Genomic DNA, 20,619 nt, shown 5'->3' with positions numbered 1-20,619 from the left:
CCAGATCCGAGCCTCATCTGCCACCTACACTACAGCTCACAGCAATGCCGGATCCTCAACCCACTGAGAAAGGCCAGGGATTGAACCCACATCCTAGGTTCTTAATCCTCTGGGCCACAACAGGAACTCCTACTTTTATATTTTGAAAAAGGATTTATCTCCTAAACCTACACCTAAAATACAATAGACTAAAAATACAGTTTTTAGTTTCAGATCACGGGGTCTGTTTAAGAGGAGGAAAAGCATGAGAGAGAAAATAGAAAAGAAAATAGAAAAGACAGAGTAAGACAGCTAGGAGGACTGAGGCAGAGAGAAGGAAAGAGAAAGGCCAACTTTCTCTGCCCAGTTCCTGAGCCCCTGCCTCCAATAATTCCATCTCCACTCCCACTTCAACAAACCAAGTGCTTGTTGCTTAGTTCAAACCTGGAAGTCAGATTCTAAGTCGAACTTCAGCCTGAATTGTCATGTCCTGTGTATAGATGGGGGTGCACCTAGCTATCACTACTGTCCTAGGTGCTGAGGATCCAAACACTGAGGAAAGTGGAAATCTTGTGTCTGAGGCTTGGGACAGAGGTGAGTGTGGAGGAGAGAGGACACCTGAGTAGGGCTGCATCATGGACGTTACTGATTGACTCAGTTTTCTGATGGAGATGAGGAAGGCTTTCTTCTTCTCTTTTTTTAGCACTGCACCAGAGACACATGGCGTCAACATTCAACCCCAGGCTAGGGGTCAAATGGGAGCTGCAGCCACTGGCCTATGCCACAGCCACAGCAACATGGGATCTGAGCCATGTCTGCAACCTACAACACAGCTCACGGATTCTCAACCTACTGAGCAAGGCCAGGGATCGAACCTGTGTCCTTGTGGAAGCTAGTCAGATTCCATTCTGCTGAGCCACGGTGGGAACTCCAAGTAAGGCTTTCTTCTAATAGTTCCTTGGTGATTACTTCTGCCCCAAATTACCTTGCTTTCTTTCAGAGACTCCTATTAGCTCTAACTTATATTCCTAGATCTATTCTCCATATTTTCTTATCTAGTCTCTCATTTTTTTCCTGTCTCCTTGCTTTATGTTTCCTTAAATTTATCCACTAATTTAGTATTTTGCCATGTCCAATTGCCTATTCAATGTGTCTACTGGAGTTTTAAATTTAACACAATCTTTTTCATTCTTATATTTCATGATTTTCATGATATTTACTTTTTTTTCATGACGGTTTGTCTTAGTTGAAGAGAGGCAATATTCTTTGAATCTTATTGACAAGACTAATCAGACGTCTTCTAAAATCTTCTTCTATTTACTTCAAAGAAAGGCAGCTTCTCTACATCTTTAGGAACTTGTGGTCCTCTTCCTATGAACTGTGGAGATCTCTTCATAGGGCCTTTTTTCCTGAATTTATAGTTTTAGATGGCAAGAACTATAGTTTCCTGGTAGAACATGCATTCTCTTGGTTTTTCCCTTATCGTCGCAAGATGGCTGCCATAGCTCCAGGCATCACAAACATTCAAGGTAGGAAGAAGGCCGAAGAGGTGATGCCGGCCACACCTATAACTTTTTTAGGAAAGCAAAAGCTTTCTCAGAAGCCTCTCAGAAAACCTTTAGTGTTCAAAATGGGGTCATATGGGTACCCTTAGCTACAAGGGAGGCTGGCAAAGAAGTATATAGCTGTTTCAATCTATATAGTGGAGGTGAGCAAGGAAGAAAGGGTTTGGCAATGGGTAATGGGTTACCAATCAACAATGTTGGCCCCAGGGCCTAAGGGCTGGGCTTCCTCAAATCTCCTCCCTATCCTCTTTTATTCATCTTCCAGGGAGAACAGCCCTGGCTTTTTATAGCCCTTTTCTGCTACATCCCAGGCAAATAAGACTCAGCTCTCAATGGCTCCCTTCAAATCCAGTTCTTATTAAGATTTATCAAAAACTCCTCTAGTTTCTGACACAGAGGCAATATCCATACTTGATTTTTAGTGTTGCTGCTCCAGATTTCTCCTTATTTATTTATTCTCTTGAGCATTTTAATGAGAATTTATAAAAAGGAAGACGAGTAAAGGCCCTCTGCCTGTGTCACACTCGTGGCCTGAGGTGTATATTTATATTGATAAATATAAATAAATAATAAATAATAAATTGATAAATATACTTCACCCTCCATCAGCCAACACTTTAATTATCAGTTAGCCCTCTCATGGAGAGTGGTTCATGATCAATTGGAAGCTGCAATGGGAATCAGGATGGAGTCTTGAGGGAGTCATGGGATGAGGGGGGCCTCAGGAGAAAGGAAAAAATAACTAGAAGGAGCACAGGAAGAGTGCCTAATGCCACGCTCAGTAACTTGGATGTCTGCGGCTCAGTGGTACCCTGGGGCATAGTGTGAATAATTTAACATCATTTTGCTTCCAGAGCCTATGAATTCCTTTACCTTTCCCTCTACTTCTTTCTCTCTTTGTTCTCTGGATATTTCTCCTTCTATCTTCCTCATTTATTTAATTTTTTCTCAATCCTCATACTAAGAAACATGTCATTCATTTAGTTTTTTATTTTTCTTTACTGTAAAATGAAAGGAATGTTCTACAGTTTCCTCTATGAAAAAGAAATCAAAAGCATTTTAATTGCATAAAGTTCCAAATGAGTTTTTCCCTGTGAATGCGTAATCCCAACCAGAAAAGAAGGAAAGGTTCCTTGCCCCTAGGCTAGCAAAAGAAAAGACATTATCAGGATGAAGGGGGCCTGGGGATCCATAAAGCAGACTGGAGGGTGTGTGGAAAAGCGGGGCTGCTCCACCGCACTGGCCTGACCTCCTCACTGACTGGGAGCCAAAGTGCCCCTTCAGGACAGTGAGGAGGGAAGACCAGAGGGAGCCAGCTCACTGGGAACCCCACCTCCCTTTGGACTCTCCAATAAATGACCCCCCAAAGTCTCAGCAGGCAATAAAGCAAGCAGTTTATCATGTCCAGAGATGTCTCTGGAATGATGGGGAGGACTGGTCCTCCAAATTCTCTCTAGAGCATACCTGGGGAATGAAGATGAAGCAGTTGACTGTGGTTGTGCAAACAAAGATACCTCCAGACGTGAGTCCAAAGACCAGGTTGGGCCAGGAGTGCAAGTATCTGGTGACCACAAAGAGAAGCCCAGCAGCCAGCACCACGAGGTTGACCCCAACCATGATGGTTAAAGACTGATTCACAGGGGGAGAGCTGACGTGGTCAGTCAGGCCAGCGAGGTAGGCACCGTACAGCAGCAGCAGGCCCTAGAGATGGAGGCAGGAGAACCAGAGGCTCAGGGAAGTGAAATACAGGCTCAGAGTCAAAGAGCAGTGGGGTTGGGACCAATTTCCTCACCTGTGAAATGGGAATAATACCTATTATTAAAGGGTTGCTGTGAGGATTTAGTGAAATAGCACATGGGAGGACCCTTAGGGTGGTCCCCTCACACCTTATATGTGTTTAATACATGCCATTTTCCTCTCCTTCTCTGAGAATTAGTTTATCAGGGGCCAGCAAGTCAGACAGGACTCTGCCAGGACGAGGCACAGGACAGGATGGTATGGGTTGGGGTGGCAGCACCCTACAGAAAGGGCTGCCAGGCACTAGGAGGGCAAAAGGATCACGTGCTGGTGGTAAGGACTTCTGCATTGTCCACTGTGTGATTGCACACTGCCCAGAGCCGAGGGCTGTGCAGAAGCTGTAACAGCCCCACAGTCTGCTTGTCAAGCCATGTGCCATGGCAGGGGCGCACCGAGGAAGGGACTCTTTTTTTCTTCTAATTTTCCCAAAGGCACCATCTGCTTGCCAAGCCCTGCACCTGCAAGGCTGCATCTGCCCAGAAGGGATGCCTTTTTCTAATTTAAACAAAAGATCTCTATAGGCGAGCGGCAGCTCTGTGCCAGTGGGTGTTTATGGGACACGAAGAGTGGAAAAAGAAGGGAACAAAGGCAGGCCAGGACCCAGACAGGCCTGTGGGACAGACACAGGCGGCAAAACCCTCATCTATACCCTGCATTCTCTTTGTGACATTCCCTGCTCTACCCCCAGGCACCCAGGGCCCTATTCTTTGCTCTTTGTCTTGCATATAAACCTGCTCTCAGACTTCTCATTTGTACTCCAGAGAAAACGGCTCACAGCATCTTAAAGTGCTGCCTCTCCTAGAAGGAGCTGCATTTACAAAGACATCAAAGCTTTAATCAATAGTACATAATATGCAGAGTCAACATATGTTCACTTGATTAGGTTCAAAGTATTGTGCTAGGGTTAGGTGTAGGGCAGGAAGCAGTGGATGTCGTGGTTCTGGCTTTTAGGAAGCTCAGTCTGGCTGGAAGATTTAAAGCAAGCACATAGATATCCATGTTTTATGACAGAAAATGTCATGCCATGAGGGGTGAGGTAGGGTGGGAACTATGGGGATTCAGAGGGAGAACTAATAAAAACAGTGAGGTCAAGTATCAGCAGGCCACTGGCCAGTGACCCTGAAATCACATGATCTGCCCAATTCCAGCTGCAGGGATGCCGCTAAACACAAGTTTTTGGAGGACTGGCTGTGCCTATAGTAAAGGAGTCAGCACGGCAGAGATGTTGTCTGGTCCTGAGTGTCCCAAGTGAGGTCCGAAGGCCGAATGTGGCCACTCTGAGATCTTCCAATGACTAGGGGGTACACAGGTCAGGAAGCCAGTGGGGCCTGACTTTTGGATAACTGACGCCATCAGGTAGCATTTGGCAGAGTTAGATTATGAGTAATTTAATCCAAGGCAAGTAAAATTAATTCTGTGATTCTGAAATGTTCAAATCTGATTCTATTGAAATGTTTTACCTCCATTAAAATTCTTGCCAAAAGGGAACTAGGGATGAATAAAGCCTCTCTACATGCATGACTCGTGTTCGTGGGAATCACATTCCGTGCATGTGCGGAGGAGCACGGGGTAGGGGGCAGTTGGCAGGCTCTGGTGGATCCTGGGACTTAACACGAAGGTTTGGGGGCCTTCTCAGGAACTGTTCAACCAACAGGGAGCCCAGGCGGACGTCGGCCAGTCAGTTTCCTGACCCTCAGTAATCTTTTCTCTTTTTCCTTCTTTGACCTACAGCAAGATACTGCCGTGAAATAAAATGGAAATGGGATTATATAAAAGGCAATAGAGAAAATAAACCACGTTGAGTCGCAGAGGGAGTTATGATGGGGGAAGTGCTGAGTTTCTTCTACGGGGACTCGAAGAACAGGGAGGCACTGTGCTTTCAGAACTGTCCGGGTGGGGAGCAGTGGACGATAAATGACAGTGATAATATCTAACATTTATCAATCTCTTGCAATGGGTCAGGAGTGGCTGAAAATGCAACATGCCTGAAATCTTTCAAAACTCAGCACTGTGCTGGGAGGATGTTATCCTCCTCCCCATTTTACTGAGAGGTTAAATGAGGTTCAGGGTCAGCCAGGAAGGGGCGGAGTCAGAATTCCCTGTCACATTGTAAAGGTCATTTTCTTAACCACTAGTAAGAAACTAGAAATCAAGAGCTGTTCACTTTCTACCATTTTCACTTAAAAGTATTTCTATCAAAGTAATACATGCACATGGTTAAAAAGCCTCGTGTCCCTGTCCCGCCCTGCCCAGCCCCAGGCCTCTTTCTCAGACGCAACCACTTGAATACTTTCCTAATGATGAACTGAATAAACTTTACTTTTAAGGCCACCTATTTCTACAAAATCTCCTTTTTGTCTGCCAACATCAGTCAACCAGGCCTCTCTGTCCTGGTGGCCAACAGGCCTATCCTGCTGTGCAGGGCTTGCCCTGTTCATTGAAATAGGCCTGCCTGATGCCCTCCAGAGCCAGAGTCTCTGACCCTTCAAGCTGAAATCCAGCTAATCAGAGAGTTGGTTTTCCTTTAGTGCCCTGTATAGGTATCCTGCACCCTGGAAATAACATCTTCCTTCTGCCATCTAACACAGACAAATGAATCTAATGGTGGGAGATTCAGGGCAGTATGGGAGATACTTTGTGGCAGCTAAAATGGCTCAAAGAATACCATGTTGCCATCTTCCATGCTTCCAGTTGCAGAGAGAAAGCTAGGTGGGTAGAAGACAGCAGGTTACCTTGCCCCAAACTTCGAAAAAAGACATAAGAGGGGTAATAAGGGCACTTAAGACAAAAGATTAAGCTGGATAGACCATCTCCTCATCATTGCCCTTGCACGTAGTTAGGGAAAAAGCTAGTATTGCCAAATCAAGGAAAAAAACCAGAGCAGGAAATGGGAGAAGCAGAGGGTAATTTCCACATGATTTGGGGGAAGACTGAATGAGGGAATCCAAAGAAATGGAAAAGTAATCCTCAAAAACAATTAAAAAGTAGAGAAATAAAGATCTTAGAAATAATAAATAATGGCTTTGAGATTTATGTGTCAACAGAGAGCTCTGATTTCAATACTCTGCAGCAATCATCTCGTTAATTCCTGCAATTCCTCTTCATATCCATTTTGTTGGGAACAAAGAGACAGTGGCGATGTGGTTACCAACCTTGCATCCCAAAGCGAGAGCAATCCAGACATCGGAGTACTGGGACGCACAGAAGTGTGTGCTGGTGAGGGAGCAGGACACGTCTCTCCCTGTCACCTAGGAGGGACACAGGGTCAGGACTGAGAGTGCCCACAATTGCCAGGGATACACACACACACAGAGGACCTTTGTAAACATTTTGGATTGTGAACTCCTCCACAGCATATAATTTTCCCCTTAATACGTTGAAAGTACGACATTTAGGCAACACCATTAGAATCTAACTAATGAGTTGGGCTGACACGTGGATGCTTGATGCCAGCAGGGCTCACCCCTGTTATGTGCTTTGCTGCCACAGGGATTCCAACTGATGCATCAGCAAAATCACAAATTACTTCATATCATGTTCCTGCTCTTTGTTAATCGTTGAAACCTTAATTATTCGATCTATACTGTCAAGATTCCATTGTATTCCTCAGCCCCTTTGTAAGGCTGGAGACATATAATACCTCCTATTAAGTCAACACTATGTACTGGGCACAGGTGGGTCCTTTACCTGCATTGTTTCACTTAATCTTCACTACAGCTTTATGAAATAGGTAGTATTATTATCTCCATTTTACCTATGAGGAAATAGACTTAGAGAGGTTAAATAACTTTCCCAAGGTCACATGGCTGGTAAATGATAGACCTGGGATTTGAACCAGGGTTGACTGACTCCAAAGAATACCTCAGAATACTCAATTTACTTTTCAAAAGTTAGGGTCAAGCAACTCTGTGTGGCTAAAAGTTCTCATTATTGATAATGTGGAGGTAGAGAGAGCTGCCAGGCAGATTCCTGTGTGCTGACATCTCAGGGGGTGTGTCTGTAAAAAACTGGTGGTGGGAGGAACAGTGGAAGGGTAGCACACTCTGCAGACAAGGGGCAGGCATTGTCAGTAGCCACAGCTCCTGACCCTCCATCCTCTTTGGGTCATTCATTCTCTTGTTGGGAAGATGTCTACACAGTGAACACTACTGGGAGAATGACCCCCATGCACCCACAGAGGCCAGTCCCTCCAGCTCAGGAACTAGATTCTCCAGGGATTGGGCCCCTCACCGTCATACTGACACTGAGAATCTGGAGGCACTGGATGGGATCAGTCAGCACCCACGTCATGAGCAGGATAACATCAGCTATCACCAGGGCTGCCACCAACCCCAATAGCTGCAGGTCTTTGATTATCTGCAAAAGAGTCAAGGTCATCACTTTCCATTGTACACTGGCTATACAACACAGGGGCTAGAGTGTCCTATGTGCTCTGAGCTATAGCTGTGGCATAGGCTTGCAGCTGCAGCTCCAATTGGACCCCTAGACCAGGAATTTGCTGCAGGTGTGGCCCTAAAAAGAAAAAAAAAAAAAGAATCAAGGCAGAAATGTGGATCTGAATTTTTGACAACCAATGAAAAGAAGGAAGCATAATTGGTTACATGATTCATGGTGTTTGTAAGATAAAAACACATCAACTGCTTAATCAAAATGTTCCAAACTAGTGATAAGGAGAAAAATCTTCAAATCAACAAGCAAAAAATGATACATCATGTATAGAGGAACGAAAACAAGGAAGACATCAGATTTCTCATCAGATACAAGGCAAAGTGAGAGAACAGTGGAGGGAAATCCTTAAAGTACTAAAGGAAAAAAAAAAAAAAACTCTTAACCAAGAGTCCTATATCCAGGAAAAATATCTTTCAAAAACAAGGGAGAAGTAAAGACTTTTTTAGATAAACAAAAGCTGAAAGTATTCAGCATTAGCACAGCTGTATAAGAACAGTAGATATCCTGGAAGCAAAAGGAAAATGATACCAGATGAAAATACAGATTACACAAGGAAACTAAGAGCTCTGGAAATGTTAACTTCACAGAAAAATATATGACTTTTATTTACTACTTAAATATCTTTAAAACATAATTGATTGTTTAAACAAAAATTAATAATAACTGTATGGGACTTGTAACATAGATAAAAGTAAAAACAACACAAAGATTGGGAGGTAGAGAAATGGAAGCATGCCATTGTAAAATACGTAAGCTATACGTGGGTGTCAATTATGCACAAACTTTTCCAGAAATGGAATTGGAGGGAATACTTTCCAATTCATTTACAAGGCCAGCATTACCCTGCTATCAAAATCGGAAAAAGATTTTATGAGAAAGCTACAGAGCAACATCCCTTAAGAACATGAATACAAATATTATAAACAAAATGTTATAAAAAGGAATCCAACAATATAAGAAGAGGATAATACAAATGACCAAGTAGAATTTGTCTCAGGAATGCAAGGTTGGTTTGGCATTCTAAAATCATTTAGTGTGGAGTTCCCGTCGTGGTGCAGTGGTTAACGAATCTGACTAGGAACCATGAGGTTGCGGGTTCGATCCCTGCCCTTGCTCAGTGGGTTAACGATCCGGTGTTGCCGTGAGCTGTGGTGTAGGTTGCAGACGCGGCTCGGATCCCACGTTGCTGTGGCTCTGGCATAGGCCTGTGGCTACAGCTCCGATTAGACCCCTAGCCCGGGAACCTCCATATGCCGCAGGAGCGGCCCAAGAAATAGTAAAAATAAATAAATAAATAAGTAAATAAATAAAATCATTTAGTGTAATTCATCATGTGAAAGACTAAAGAAGAAAAACCATATGATTAATAGACAGGGAAAATGCATTTGACAAAACCCAACATTAATTCTTTATAGGAATCCTCAGTAAAATAGGAATGGAAGTGATCTTCCCCAACTAGATAAAGAGCATCTATGATAAAACTACAGCTAACATCATATTAATTCTTACTAAGACTGAATGTTTTCCCCATATGATCAAGAACAACTCAAGAATGTCTGTTCTCAGCACTTCTATTAAGAGATTGGAAAGAATATAAGAGATTGGAAAGAAACTATCTTTACAAAAGATATGATCATCTATGTGGAAAATCTGATGGAATCTACAAAAAAGCTACTAGAACTAATAAGTAGTTTAGCAAGGTTGTAGCATGTAAGATCGGCCTACGAAAGTCAATTGTACTTCTATATATTAGCAACAAAAAATTGGAAAGTGAAACAAAATATCTAGTAACATGTATAATAACATAACAATATAAAATACTTAGAAATAAATGTGACTAAAAAATATGAAAGGCCTCCACTGAAAACTACAAAAAAGTGCTATAAGAAATTAGAGAAGACCTTAATAAATGAATAAATATGCTGTGTTCATGGATTAAAAGACACAATCTTGTTAAGAAGTCAATCTCCACAATTTGATCTATAGATTGAACACAAACGCAACCAGTCTTAGTAAAAAATTTGCAGAGGGGAGTTCCCGTCGTGTTGCAGGGTTAACGAATCCTACTAGGAACCATGAGGTTGCGGGTTCGATCCCTGGCCTTGCTCAGTGGGTTAAGGATCCAGCGTTGCCATGAGCTGTGGTGTACATTGCAGACATGGCTTGGATCCCACGTTGCTGTGGCTCTGGCATAGGCTGGTGGCTACAGCTCCGATTAGACCCCTAGCCTGGGAACCTCCATATGCCATGGGAGCGGCCCAAGAAATGGTAAAAAAAAAAAAAAAAAAAAAAAAAATTGCAGAAACTGGCAAACTGATTAAAAAATTCATAGGCCCTAGATTGGCCAAAACAACAAACAATATTGAAAAAGAAGAACTAACACTCCTTGACTCCTAATTTAATATAAAGCCACAATAATACAGTATAGGTATAAAAATAAACAATGACATTAATGAGAGACAGAATCCAGTAATAGATTCACACATCTATGAGTCAATGATTTTCAACAAAGTTACAAAGGTAATTCAGTAAAGAAAGGACAGTGTTCTCAACAGATGAACAACAGGATATCCATACATAAAAAATGAACTTCAGTCCATAGAGCATACTGTACTTCAAAATTAACTCAAAATGAATTATAGACCTAAATGTAAAAACAAAAACTATTAAAACTAGGAGAAAACCTTTTGGGGTGTTGGGTTAGGCAAAAATTTCTTAATCTGATCCATAAAAGAATACAGTAGTAAACCGAACTTAAATTAGAAACATCTTCTTATCGAAAGACATTCTCCAGTGAATGAAAAGTCACAAAGTGGAAGAATCTTTGCAAATCATATATTTGATAAAGGACTGTACTGGGAATATAAAAAGAACTCTCAAAGTTCAACAACAAGAAAACAAACAACTAAATTAAAAAATAGGTGAGAGATTTGAGCAGATACTTTGCCAAAGAAAGTATACGGATGGCAAATAAGCATATAAAACGATGCTCAATACTGCATCAGGGAAATGCAAATTAAAACACAATAAGATTCTACTACACATACCTATTAGAATGACAAATGGGAAAAGGAACAACCGAGTCAGATGCTGAAGAGGATGTGGAGGAAAGGGACTCATACACGGCTGGTGGGAATGTAAAACAGTACAACCACTTTGGAAAACAGTCAGGCAATTACTTAAAAAGTTAAATATATACCTACCATACAATCCCATCATTCTATGCTTAGGTTTTTGTTTTTGTTTTTGGCAATACCTGTGTGGTATGTGGAAGTTCCTGGGCCAGGGATCCAACCTGTACCACAGCAGTGACCCAAGCCACTGCAGTGACAACACTGGATCTTTAACCTGCTGCACAAGAAAATGCCCTATACTAATGTTTTTAACCAAGAGAAATGAAGGCATATGTTTATATAAACATTCATACACAAATGTTCAGAGCAGTTTTATTTTTAATAGCCCCCACCTGTAAACAAATCGAAACATCCATCAATAGGAGAATGGATAAACCAACTATAGTTACATCTACGCATTGGAATATCACTCAGCAATAATAAAGAAAGACCCATCCATGCGAATAACAACATAGATGAATCTACGCCACATAGAAGAAAGAAAAAAATCATACTGTATCATTCCATTTACATAAAATTCTGGAAAATGCAAACTAATCTATAGGGACAGAAAACAGATCAATGTTTGCCTGGGGACAAGGACAGAGGATGTAAGAATTGGACAGGAGGGGGAGATGACAAAGGTACATGAGGAAACTTGTAGATTGAACCCCACATTTCATAGTGTGTATATATATATATATATATATCAAAACATATCAAATCATACACTTTAAATATGTGTAATTCATTGCATGTCAATTATATCTCAATAAAAGTATTTAAAAAAAAAAGAGTGTTCTAAAGGGGTGGATGAACTTATTGTCCTTTAGACAATCTTTTCCATATGTATGGCTACTTTTAGCTGAGCTTTTGATAAATATTTGCCACAATTCAATAATGTTTGCCAAAAAAAAAGTCTCATCAGTCCAGAGAAGTAAGCTCTGAGTGATATCTTGGGTCTCGGCAGAGCCTATATAGACAAAGGGTTTGATGATCAGGTTTTGAGCTTTGCGCAGCTCCATCAGGAAGTCTGATAAAATGGGGGAATGTGGTGAGAATGACACCTGATGTCAGGGACAGGTAAATCATCTGGCTGCCACATAGCTTCTAGGGTTGGTTCTGTCTGCTGAGTGTGTGTGTTCTTCTGAGCTCACTGCTCAGGCCCATCCTTCTTAGTGCAGAGAATGGCCTTCTTACATGAAACTGGGCTCCAGGGAAATAACTGCTTACTTGCTATAGCTCCTCTGTCCACTTTCAGCTCACACCTGTGCCAAGCAACAGCCTCTCTGGGCATCTTGCTCTCCCTCATACAAGTGCCAGATATTGGCCAGCTCACACATCCCCCCAGAGCAGTACCAGGGCCTGTGCATATGAAGAAGAGCCTTTATTCAAAGGCTTATATACACAGCCTTCCAGCCTTGGAATTTATGAGGCCACATGATGCTAGGATTTGAAGTAAGGGGCAGGAACTTCAGATCACTGTAAAAGGGTCAGACCAGCAATCCGGCACAAGCTTCTCTAGCCTTTCATCAATACTAGAGCTGCTGTCTGCGATCAGGCAGCGTGTACTTGCTGCCTACTCACCACTCTCTTGTCCGGAACCCTCTGGGTAAACACCTTGTAGAGTCGCCAGCTCTTCCCCAGGATGGGCCCAAATACAAGGGAGGTCCCAATGCACAGCATGGACAGCCTTACCTACAGGTGGAAAGAAGCAGAAGCAAGAGGCATGAGAAGAACTTGTGGTTCTCTGCACATTCTGATCTGCAAAGCCACAGAGGGCCACAAGGTCCACAGAGGGCCGGAGGCAAAGAGTGGACCTCACTAACTCAGCGCTCCAGGGATCCCTTGCGAAAGTGCCCACACTGAGGATAAAGGTAACCACTACCCACAGGAGCAGCTGATTTTAAAAATTATCAAAACTGTGGCATTATATGCAAAACAATATTGAAGACTCCACCTACCTGAATGAGAGTTTCCATTGAGCTTCCCGCTAAAGAACCTTTATCTTGAATCCCAAAGAGGTAAGCACTACTGTAAGTCAGACAACTTCCCAGTAAGGTTACAATGTTCAGATTGGGACTAGACATCTTCACAATCCTACAGGAAACCAGGAAGAAAGACACCTACGGTCAGGACCTTTGCCCTGGGAGTGGACAGAGCTTCCCCACCAGCATAATCCCCAATGCAGCTTCAGAGTAAAAGGCCACTGGGAAGAACTCACTTTACAGCCCTGTGAAAAACTGCAGTGCTTTAGTTAAACTTATTTTCAAAAAGAACTACATTCTGGCAGTTCTTGCTTGTATAACTCCAAGTCTTTTAAAAGAAGGCCAACTGCCTAAAAACAGGTGGAAACAGAAAAGAGTTAAGATTTTTCCATGAAGTTTACAGTTGCTAAGAGACTGCTGTAAGCAGCCTAGTGAATAAATAACTAGCAGATAGACACCTAAAGAGATACAGTTTGGAGGCTCCAATAATGAGCTGTGAGGTAAACTACTATCTGAAAAAAGTTTGGGGAATTTTTCATCTACTCTTTACTTTATTTGACATGTAAATTGTTTTTCTCTCTCTGTTTGACCAAGAGAGGAAGAGAAAGCAGGGATTGAAAGCAGGAAATTTGGAAAGGGCCATTTTTCAGATTATTTTATTTTGTCTTTTTGCCATTTCTTGGGCCGCTCCCACGGCACATGGAGGTTCCCAGCTTAGAGGTCTAATCGGAGCTGTAGCCACCGGCCTACGCCAGAGCCACAGCAGCGCGGGATCTGAGCCACATCTGCGACCTACACCACAGCTCACAGCAATGCCAGATCCTTAACCCACTGAGCAAGGCCAGGAATCGAACCCTCAACCTCATGGTTCCTAGTCAGATTCGTTAACCACTGAGCCATGACAGGAACTCCTCAGATGGTTTTAAATGAAGTTACGGAACACTGAAGACAAGAGGGACATATGGACAATCAGGGTCTGAGATAAACCCTGGGCACCAACAAAAGCTCAGGACAAGGTAGAAACGTGTGAACTGATTAACCTAAGGGGTAAACCAGGCTTCCATTGGCAGTGATTGATAGCAATTAAGATGTAAAAGTGAAAAGATTGTACATAGATGTATAACTTAATCACTTTGTTGTACAGCAGAAATTAATACAACTTTGGAGATCAACTACAATTTAAAAAGTTAATAAAAGAAGTAAAGTAACTAGTAACAATTAAGAAGGAATGTAATTGTTCTTTAGAGTTTTAATCTAATGTGTTCTATATAAATGCAATATTTATACTAATCATTTGGCAATTATATTTTTACTTTTTAATAATAACTAAAAGGAAAAACCTTTTGTTTTGGTTTTTTTTTTGCCTTTTCTTGAGGTTCTCCTGCAGCATATGGAGGTTCCCAGGCTAGGGGTCTAATCGGAGTTGTAGCTGCCGGCCTCCACCAGAGCCACAGCAACAAGGGATCTGAGCTGCGTCTTCGACCTACACCACAGCTCACAGCAACGCTGGATCCTTAACCCACTGAGCAAGGCCAGGGATCGAACCCGCAACCTCATGGTTCCTAGTCAGATTCGTTAACCACTGCGACACGACGGGAACTCCAGGGAAAACATTCTTATTTATGTACCTGGATTACCCAGCTGACCACCTTAAAGGCCAGAGCCAAGGAAAAAGCAGCTTCTTAGTGCATCCTATTTTAATGACAGGCAAAGTACCTAGGAGGCACTAAACAAAGTTTGGCAGTGCTGGGCTTAACAACCACTACAACTACTATCAGCCCAGCTTGATCACTTCGTAGCTGGCAATGTAGTTTCATCCAACAAACAAGAACACCAAACCTCTGCCCAGGACTCATGCCCCAAGTACTGCCACTGTGGGCCAGTAAGTTCAGTTGGGCTTTATCTAGTCTTGGAGCAAAATCCATTTATTTCCTTCCTCTGAAAGTGAGAACAACTTTCATGTATTTGTAAAAAGGGGAAAATAATAACACCTCCCACCCCAAACCAAAGAGTTACGAGAATTCAATGGTGCAATATAGCCAAGTATGTCGCACAGGGCCTGGCATGAAGTAAGCATGTGGCCAATACGGCTGATACTATTAATCTTGCCATCTTCCAGGCTTTCGAAACCTAGGGATTGCCTTTTCCTCCTGTTTTTTTTTTTTTTTTTCACCTTAGCCTCGTCAACTGCCAATTTCTTTCACTTGTTATTTCAAAATCCCTCTGAGCCGTCCCTCACTCTGCATTCCTGTACCAACCACATGGACCCAGGAGACGGTCATGTCAGAAACTGGAGTCGGGTGGGACAAATGGGAATCCTGGCTCGGCCAATCCCAGCTGCGTGACTCTCCTCCAGGTATTTAGCTAGTCTAGGTTCCTGTTTCCTCCTTTGTGAAATGAAGATAATATTCTCTTTCGCATCCACCCACAGGGGAGCATGAGGATCAAAAGAGGTATGTGCCAACCAAAACTCTTTGAAAACTCTAAAATGATGCAAAACTTTTAATTGTTAACTTTTTGGTGTAGCCTTCAGCTCTCTGTAACACCAGCTTCCCCCTGTCCTAATACATCCTGTACATTACTTTCACATTGATTTTCTTAAAATACCACCTTCATCATTTAGCAAGAGAGCTACATGGATAAAGGACACTTTTCTCCTGCTGTACAGCACAGGGAACTATAGCTGGTCACTTGTGATGGAACATGGTGGAGGGTAATGTGAGAAAAAGAATGCATATGTGGAGTTCCCTTCATGTCTCGAGTGGTTAACGAACCCGTCTAGGATCCATGAGGATGAGGGTTAGATCCCTGGAGGGTTAAGGATCTGGCATTGCTGTGGCTGTGGTGTAGGCCAGCAGCTACAGCTCCAATTAGCCCCCTAGCCTGGGAATCTCCATATGCTATGGGTGTGGTCCTAAAATGAAAAAAAAAAAAAAGAATATATATATACACACACACACATTTATACATATATATACATATACACATATATACATATACACGCATATATACATATATATGTATGACTGGGTCACTTTACTGTACTGTAGGAATTAAGAGAACACTGTAAATCAACTATAATAGCAAAAATAAAAGTCATAAAAAAGAACACTTTTCTATTGTTTACCTGAAGTCTCCTGCATCCACATGTATGATGTAGCCCATTGCTATCTATCCACTATTCATTCATTCTTACATCCTTAGCCACCATGTCTTCAAACTGGGGACTTAAAGAGAGTAATCATCTAGTTGCTTTGTCTCTTCTCATAAGAAGGGGGAATATGTGGGGAATACTGACTAACAAAATAACAATGATAATCAGCAGCTTCACAAAGCATTTGTTAAGAAAACTTAATACATTAGAGAGACCAGTGCTGACACTGATTTAATAAAGAGGGCGCCTCTAATGGGGACTGGCCACTTGGTGTAGTCAAAAGCTTAAACTTGGGCAGTGGTACACCCAATTGCGTGGGCTCCTGTAACACCGACAGCTTAGGCTGTTCTTCCTCATGGCCTCTCACAAGCTCCCAGGCATGAGCCATGAGTAGCTGAAGAGGTGGTTCTTATCAAGCAAATGCCCAGGTCTCACAGCTGTACACTGCATTACTTAAATCACTGATGGGAAGATTTCCTTCTTAACTCCTCTCTGGACCATTTTATTTGAACACCACTGTACAATCAAATCTCCTTTGTAACTTAGTACTGCATGAATCCCGCTTTAGAATTCTTCTCCCTCCTGATTTAATTAAGAAGAATTCAATTTAGTTTTTTTTTTTTTTGGTACAAAAAGTACATGACATAATCTTCACATCTCAGAAGCTGATGCAGATTTCATTTTTCAAATGGACATGTTACAAACTTACATATGCATTTTTGATATTTTTCCTAAACAGTTTTACTGAAAACTTGCCTCTGAAAAAAAATGAATGGAAGACAATTTACCTATTTTGTTTGGCCAAGTTAACACCTGTGGAGTCACTGAAAGGTGAATCATCTCCAATTCAGCAGATGAATTATGTAAGTCTGGAAAATGTCTTTGCTACTTTGATAGGAACTCAACCACTAATGTCGTTTATGTGTTTCCATTGAACTAAAAGATGAAACCTTCATATGCTGAATATTTTAATCAACCATAGACCTAATTTCTACAAAGCAGGATGATTTAAGTAGTAAATACTCAGAAATAGCCAGCCCCATCTAGAATACTTGTGTCTCGTTTATGAAAAGATAAAGAGCCCAGACTGCGTTACTTAGTTGGAAACAAGGTGGGGATGTTTTTTAAAGGGTTTCATAGCTATCTCATTATTTTTTCTTCATTTATTGATTGGCAATACAAGGCAAGAGCTTTCTTGATTTCTCTCTTCTCAAGTAAGGTCTCAGCACATAGAGATAAATACCCATCTACACCTGTAGAACCTGTGTAAACCTAGATTATTTCAATAGTCTTTAATGACTTCAGATGCATGTGACATCCACCAGCTCACAGTAAGACGTTCTAAAAATCTTTATCAAATATCAGTTTCTGAACTTGCAGTTTCATTATACTTGGAGTTATAGAGGGCTGACTGGCCATCCCGTTGTTTCTTCGTAATAATGACAGGACAGAGTTTAGAAACATGGCCTGTAAATGGGGCTGAGGGTACTTCTTGGCTTGCTGTGACCATTAGAAAACTTTCTTAAAATGTCACAAGGCTGTGCTTTCCAAAATGCTATGTGAGTTGATATAAATGGTATCATTGAGTTTCAAATATATCTAAAACCAGGAATTCCCGTTGTGGTGCAGAGGAAACGAATCCGACTAGGAACCATGAGGTTGCAGGTTTGATCCCTGGCATCACTCAGTGAGTTAAGGATCCAGCTTTGCCATGAACTGTGGTGTAGGTCACAGATGCAACTTGGATCTGGCATGACTGTGGTATAGGCTGGCAGCTGTAGCTCCAATTAGACCCCTGGCCTGGGAACCTCCATATGCCATGAGTGTAGCCCTAAAAAAGGACCAAAAAAAAAAATATATATATATACACACTTAAAAGCAAATATGAATATCTTTCCAAAATGCTTTTTAATGAAATAAATTAGATTAAATTGTGAAATTTTTGAATTTCTTTTTTAATCCACTGTTTTTAATACATGCTACATGGAGATCATAAATCTGTAAATCTAACTCATCTGGGTATGTTCCAAACAGCTTTATCATAATTTTGTCTACCAAGTTTCAGCAAATGTGATCATTTTGCTTATTTCTAATGTATCAAGTTCAAAATATGAACCCAATTCAAATTCTGGCTAATATATGTATGACCTAATAATTATTTATATTTCAACTTTGTATTATAAGGGTGATTAGCAGCCTGACCCTGCTTCTTTCTCTCCTGCCTGGGCCACCTTCCTAGGAGACCATCCCAGGAAATTTCATTAACCTTTCAACCTCTAGAGTTTTCAATTCTTTAATCATAACAAATTCACTTTATTCCACTTTCAGAAACCCATCCCCAGGGCCACACCCTTGGTCTTAGGATCATTCAGAACGGTTCCACTTCAGAAATTTTAAACAACATCCCATTCCCTAATCTCGATGCATCCAAAATTTAACTCCCAGTCTTTCCCCTCAACCTGTTCTTACATTCTTCTCCAGTTCAGATAACATAACCCCATCTTTCTTTTTGCTTGGACCAAAAATCCTGATGTCATACTTGACTCTAGTTCATCACCCACATCCAATCTGTCATGAAGTCCTACTGGCTCTATCCTTAAAATGCATCCAGAATCCAACTATTTTGCACCACCTCTGCTGCCAACACCTCGATCAAAGTCTGACTTTGCATTTCTTACTTGGATTATTGCACTAGCTTCCTGACTGGTCTCCCTGCTTCTACTCTGGACTCTCCCTAAGTCTATTTTCAACATAGCAGCCATAGCAATCATGTCACTTCTCTGCTCAAAAGCCTGCAGTGGCTTTCCGTCTCCCTTGGAGGAAAATCCCAAGTCCTTACCAGGGTCTACAAGGCTTACACATTTGGTCCCTGTTATCTCTCTAACTCATTTTCTACTTCTTCCTCTTGCTCAGTTCATTCCACATACCTCCTTCCTGTTTCATGAAAACACCAGGTACTCTCACATTTCAAGGCTTTGAAGTGGCTGTTATGCATGCCTGGAATATTTTTTTTTATATATATATAATGATTTTTATTTTTTTCCATTATAGCTGGTTTACAGTGTTTTGTCAATTTTCTACTGTACAGCATGGTGACCCAGTTATACATACATGTACACATTCTTTTTTATTTTTGAGGTCCAAAATGTTTTGTTGTTGTTGTTGTTTAGGCCATCTTCTTTTTTTCAATTCAAGTATAGCTAATTTACAATGTTGTGCCAATTTCTGCTGTACAGCAAAGTGACCCAGCCACACATACACACACATACACACACACACCCACACACCCCCTTTCTTATATTATCTTCCATCATGGTCTATCCCAAGATATTGGATATAGTTTCCTGTGCCATACAGTAGGACCTCATTGCTTATCCATTTTGAACAGTTTGCATCTCCAGGAGTTCCCGTCGTGGCGCAGTGGTTAATAATCCAACTAAAACCATGAGGTTGCGGGTTTAATCCCTGGCCTTGCTCAGTGGGTTAAGGATCTGGCATTGCTGTGAGCTGTGGTGTAGGTTGCAGACTTGGCTTGCATCTGGCATTGCTGTGGTTCTGGTGTAGGCTGGCAGCTGCAGCGCCAATTAGACCCCTAGCCAGGGAACCTCCATAGGCCTCGGGTGCAGCCCTAGAAAAGACAAAAAGACAAAAAAAATTAAAATAACTAACTAAATAAATAAATAGTTTGCATTTCTGAACCCCAAACTCCCAGTCCATTCCACTCTCTCCACAAGTCTGTTCTCTACGTCTGTGAATCTGTTTCTGTTTTGTAGATAGGTTAATTTGTGCCATATTTTAGATTCCAGATATAAGTGATATCATATGGTATTTACCTTTCTCTTTCTGACTTACTTCACTTAGTATGAGTATCTCTAGTTTCTGCAAATCATGCCTGGATTTTTTTTCTTTTAATGGCTGAACCTGCGTCATGTGGGAGTTCCTGGGCTAGAGGTCAAATCAGAGCTGCAACTGCTGGCCTGCACCGCAGTCACAACAATCCCAGATCTGAGCTGCATCTGCAACCTACACTGCAGTTTGTGGCAATGCTGGATCCTTAACCCACTGAATGAGGCCAGGGATTGAACCCCCACGCTCATGGACAGTACTTTGGGTTCTTAACCTGCTAAACCATAATGGAAACGCCATGCCTAGAATATTTTAATTCACATATTTGCATGGCTCATTCCCTCTCTCCTTTCATGTCTTTGTTCAAATGCTAACCTTCTCAACCAGGGCTGTGATGACAAATCCATTTAAGATCACAGTCTTCCATGAGAATTCCAAATCCTTCTTATCTCACTCTATTCTTCCCGTCCCTTGGTTCTTTAGCTTCTTCACAGTCTTTCTTCCTTTCTCTACCCAATTTCACACCTCTGGTTGGTTATCTGAACTGTTCTCTCAACAGCATCTAATTTTCCTTCCAAATAAGCCCTTCTGCTGCACCTACCCAATAAAACTCACATCAAAATTACAATCCATAGATATCAGCCAGAAAAAGAATGAAATATTGCCACTTGCAGCATCATGGATGGATCTAGAGAATATTACACTAAGTAAAGTAAGTCAGAGAAAGA

The 20,619-nt window shown here is 41.6% G+C and overlaps 1 protein-coding gene across 14 annotated transcripts in view; it reads right to left on the bottom strand.

Annotated features, from left to right (window-relative positions):
- Positions 1-20,619, bottom strand: part of GPR156 (G protein-coupled receptor 156) — a 99,768-nt gene that overhangs the window by 12,427 nt on the left and 66,722 nt on the right. For 11 of the 14 annotated variants that reach the window (XM_084991124.1, XM_084991125.1, XM_021070311.2 and 8 more), the window contains 5 exons: positions 12,868-13,003; positions 12,491-12,601; positions 7,572-7,697; positions 6,494-6,589; positions 3,009-3,245 (listed from right to left, as the gene is read on the bottom strand). In XM_084991124.1, coding sequence (XP_084847250.1) covers positions 3,009-3,245; positions 6,494-6,589; positions 7,572-7,697; positions 12,491-12,601; positions 12,868-13,003 — 706 coding nt within the window. The remainder of the gene's footprint in view (positions 1-3,008; positions 3,246-6,493; positions 6,590-7,571; positions 7,698-12,490; positions 12,602-12,867; positions 13,004-20,619) is intronic. The other 3 variants (XM_084991129.1, XM_084991128.1, XM_084991130.1) reach the window with 1 other exon arrangement.

Source organism: Sus scrofa, chromosome 13 (genome assembly GCF_054392235.1).
Source record: "Sus scrofa isolate SSC_HxYL_T2T_F1_AM1 chromosome 13, Sscrofa_HxYL_maternal_Yorkshire_Landrace_v2.0, whole genome shotgun sequence".
Classification (NCBI taxonomy): domain Eukaryota; kingdom Metazoa; phylum Chordata; class Mammalia; order Artiodactyla; family Suidae; genus Sus; species Sus scrofa.
This window is presented reverse-complemented; position numbering and strand designations above follow the sequence as displayed.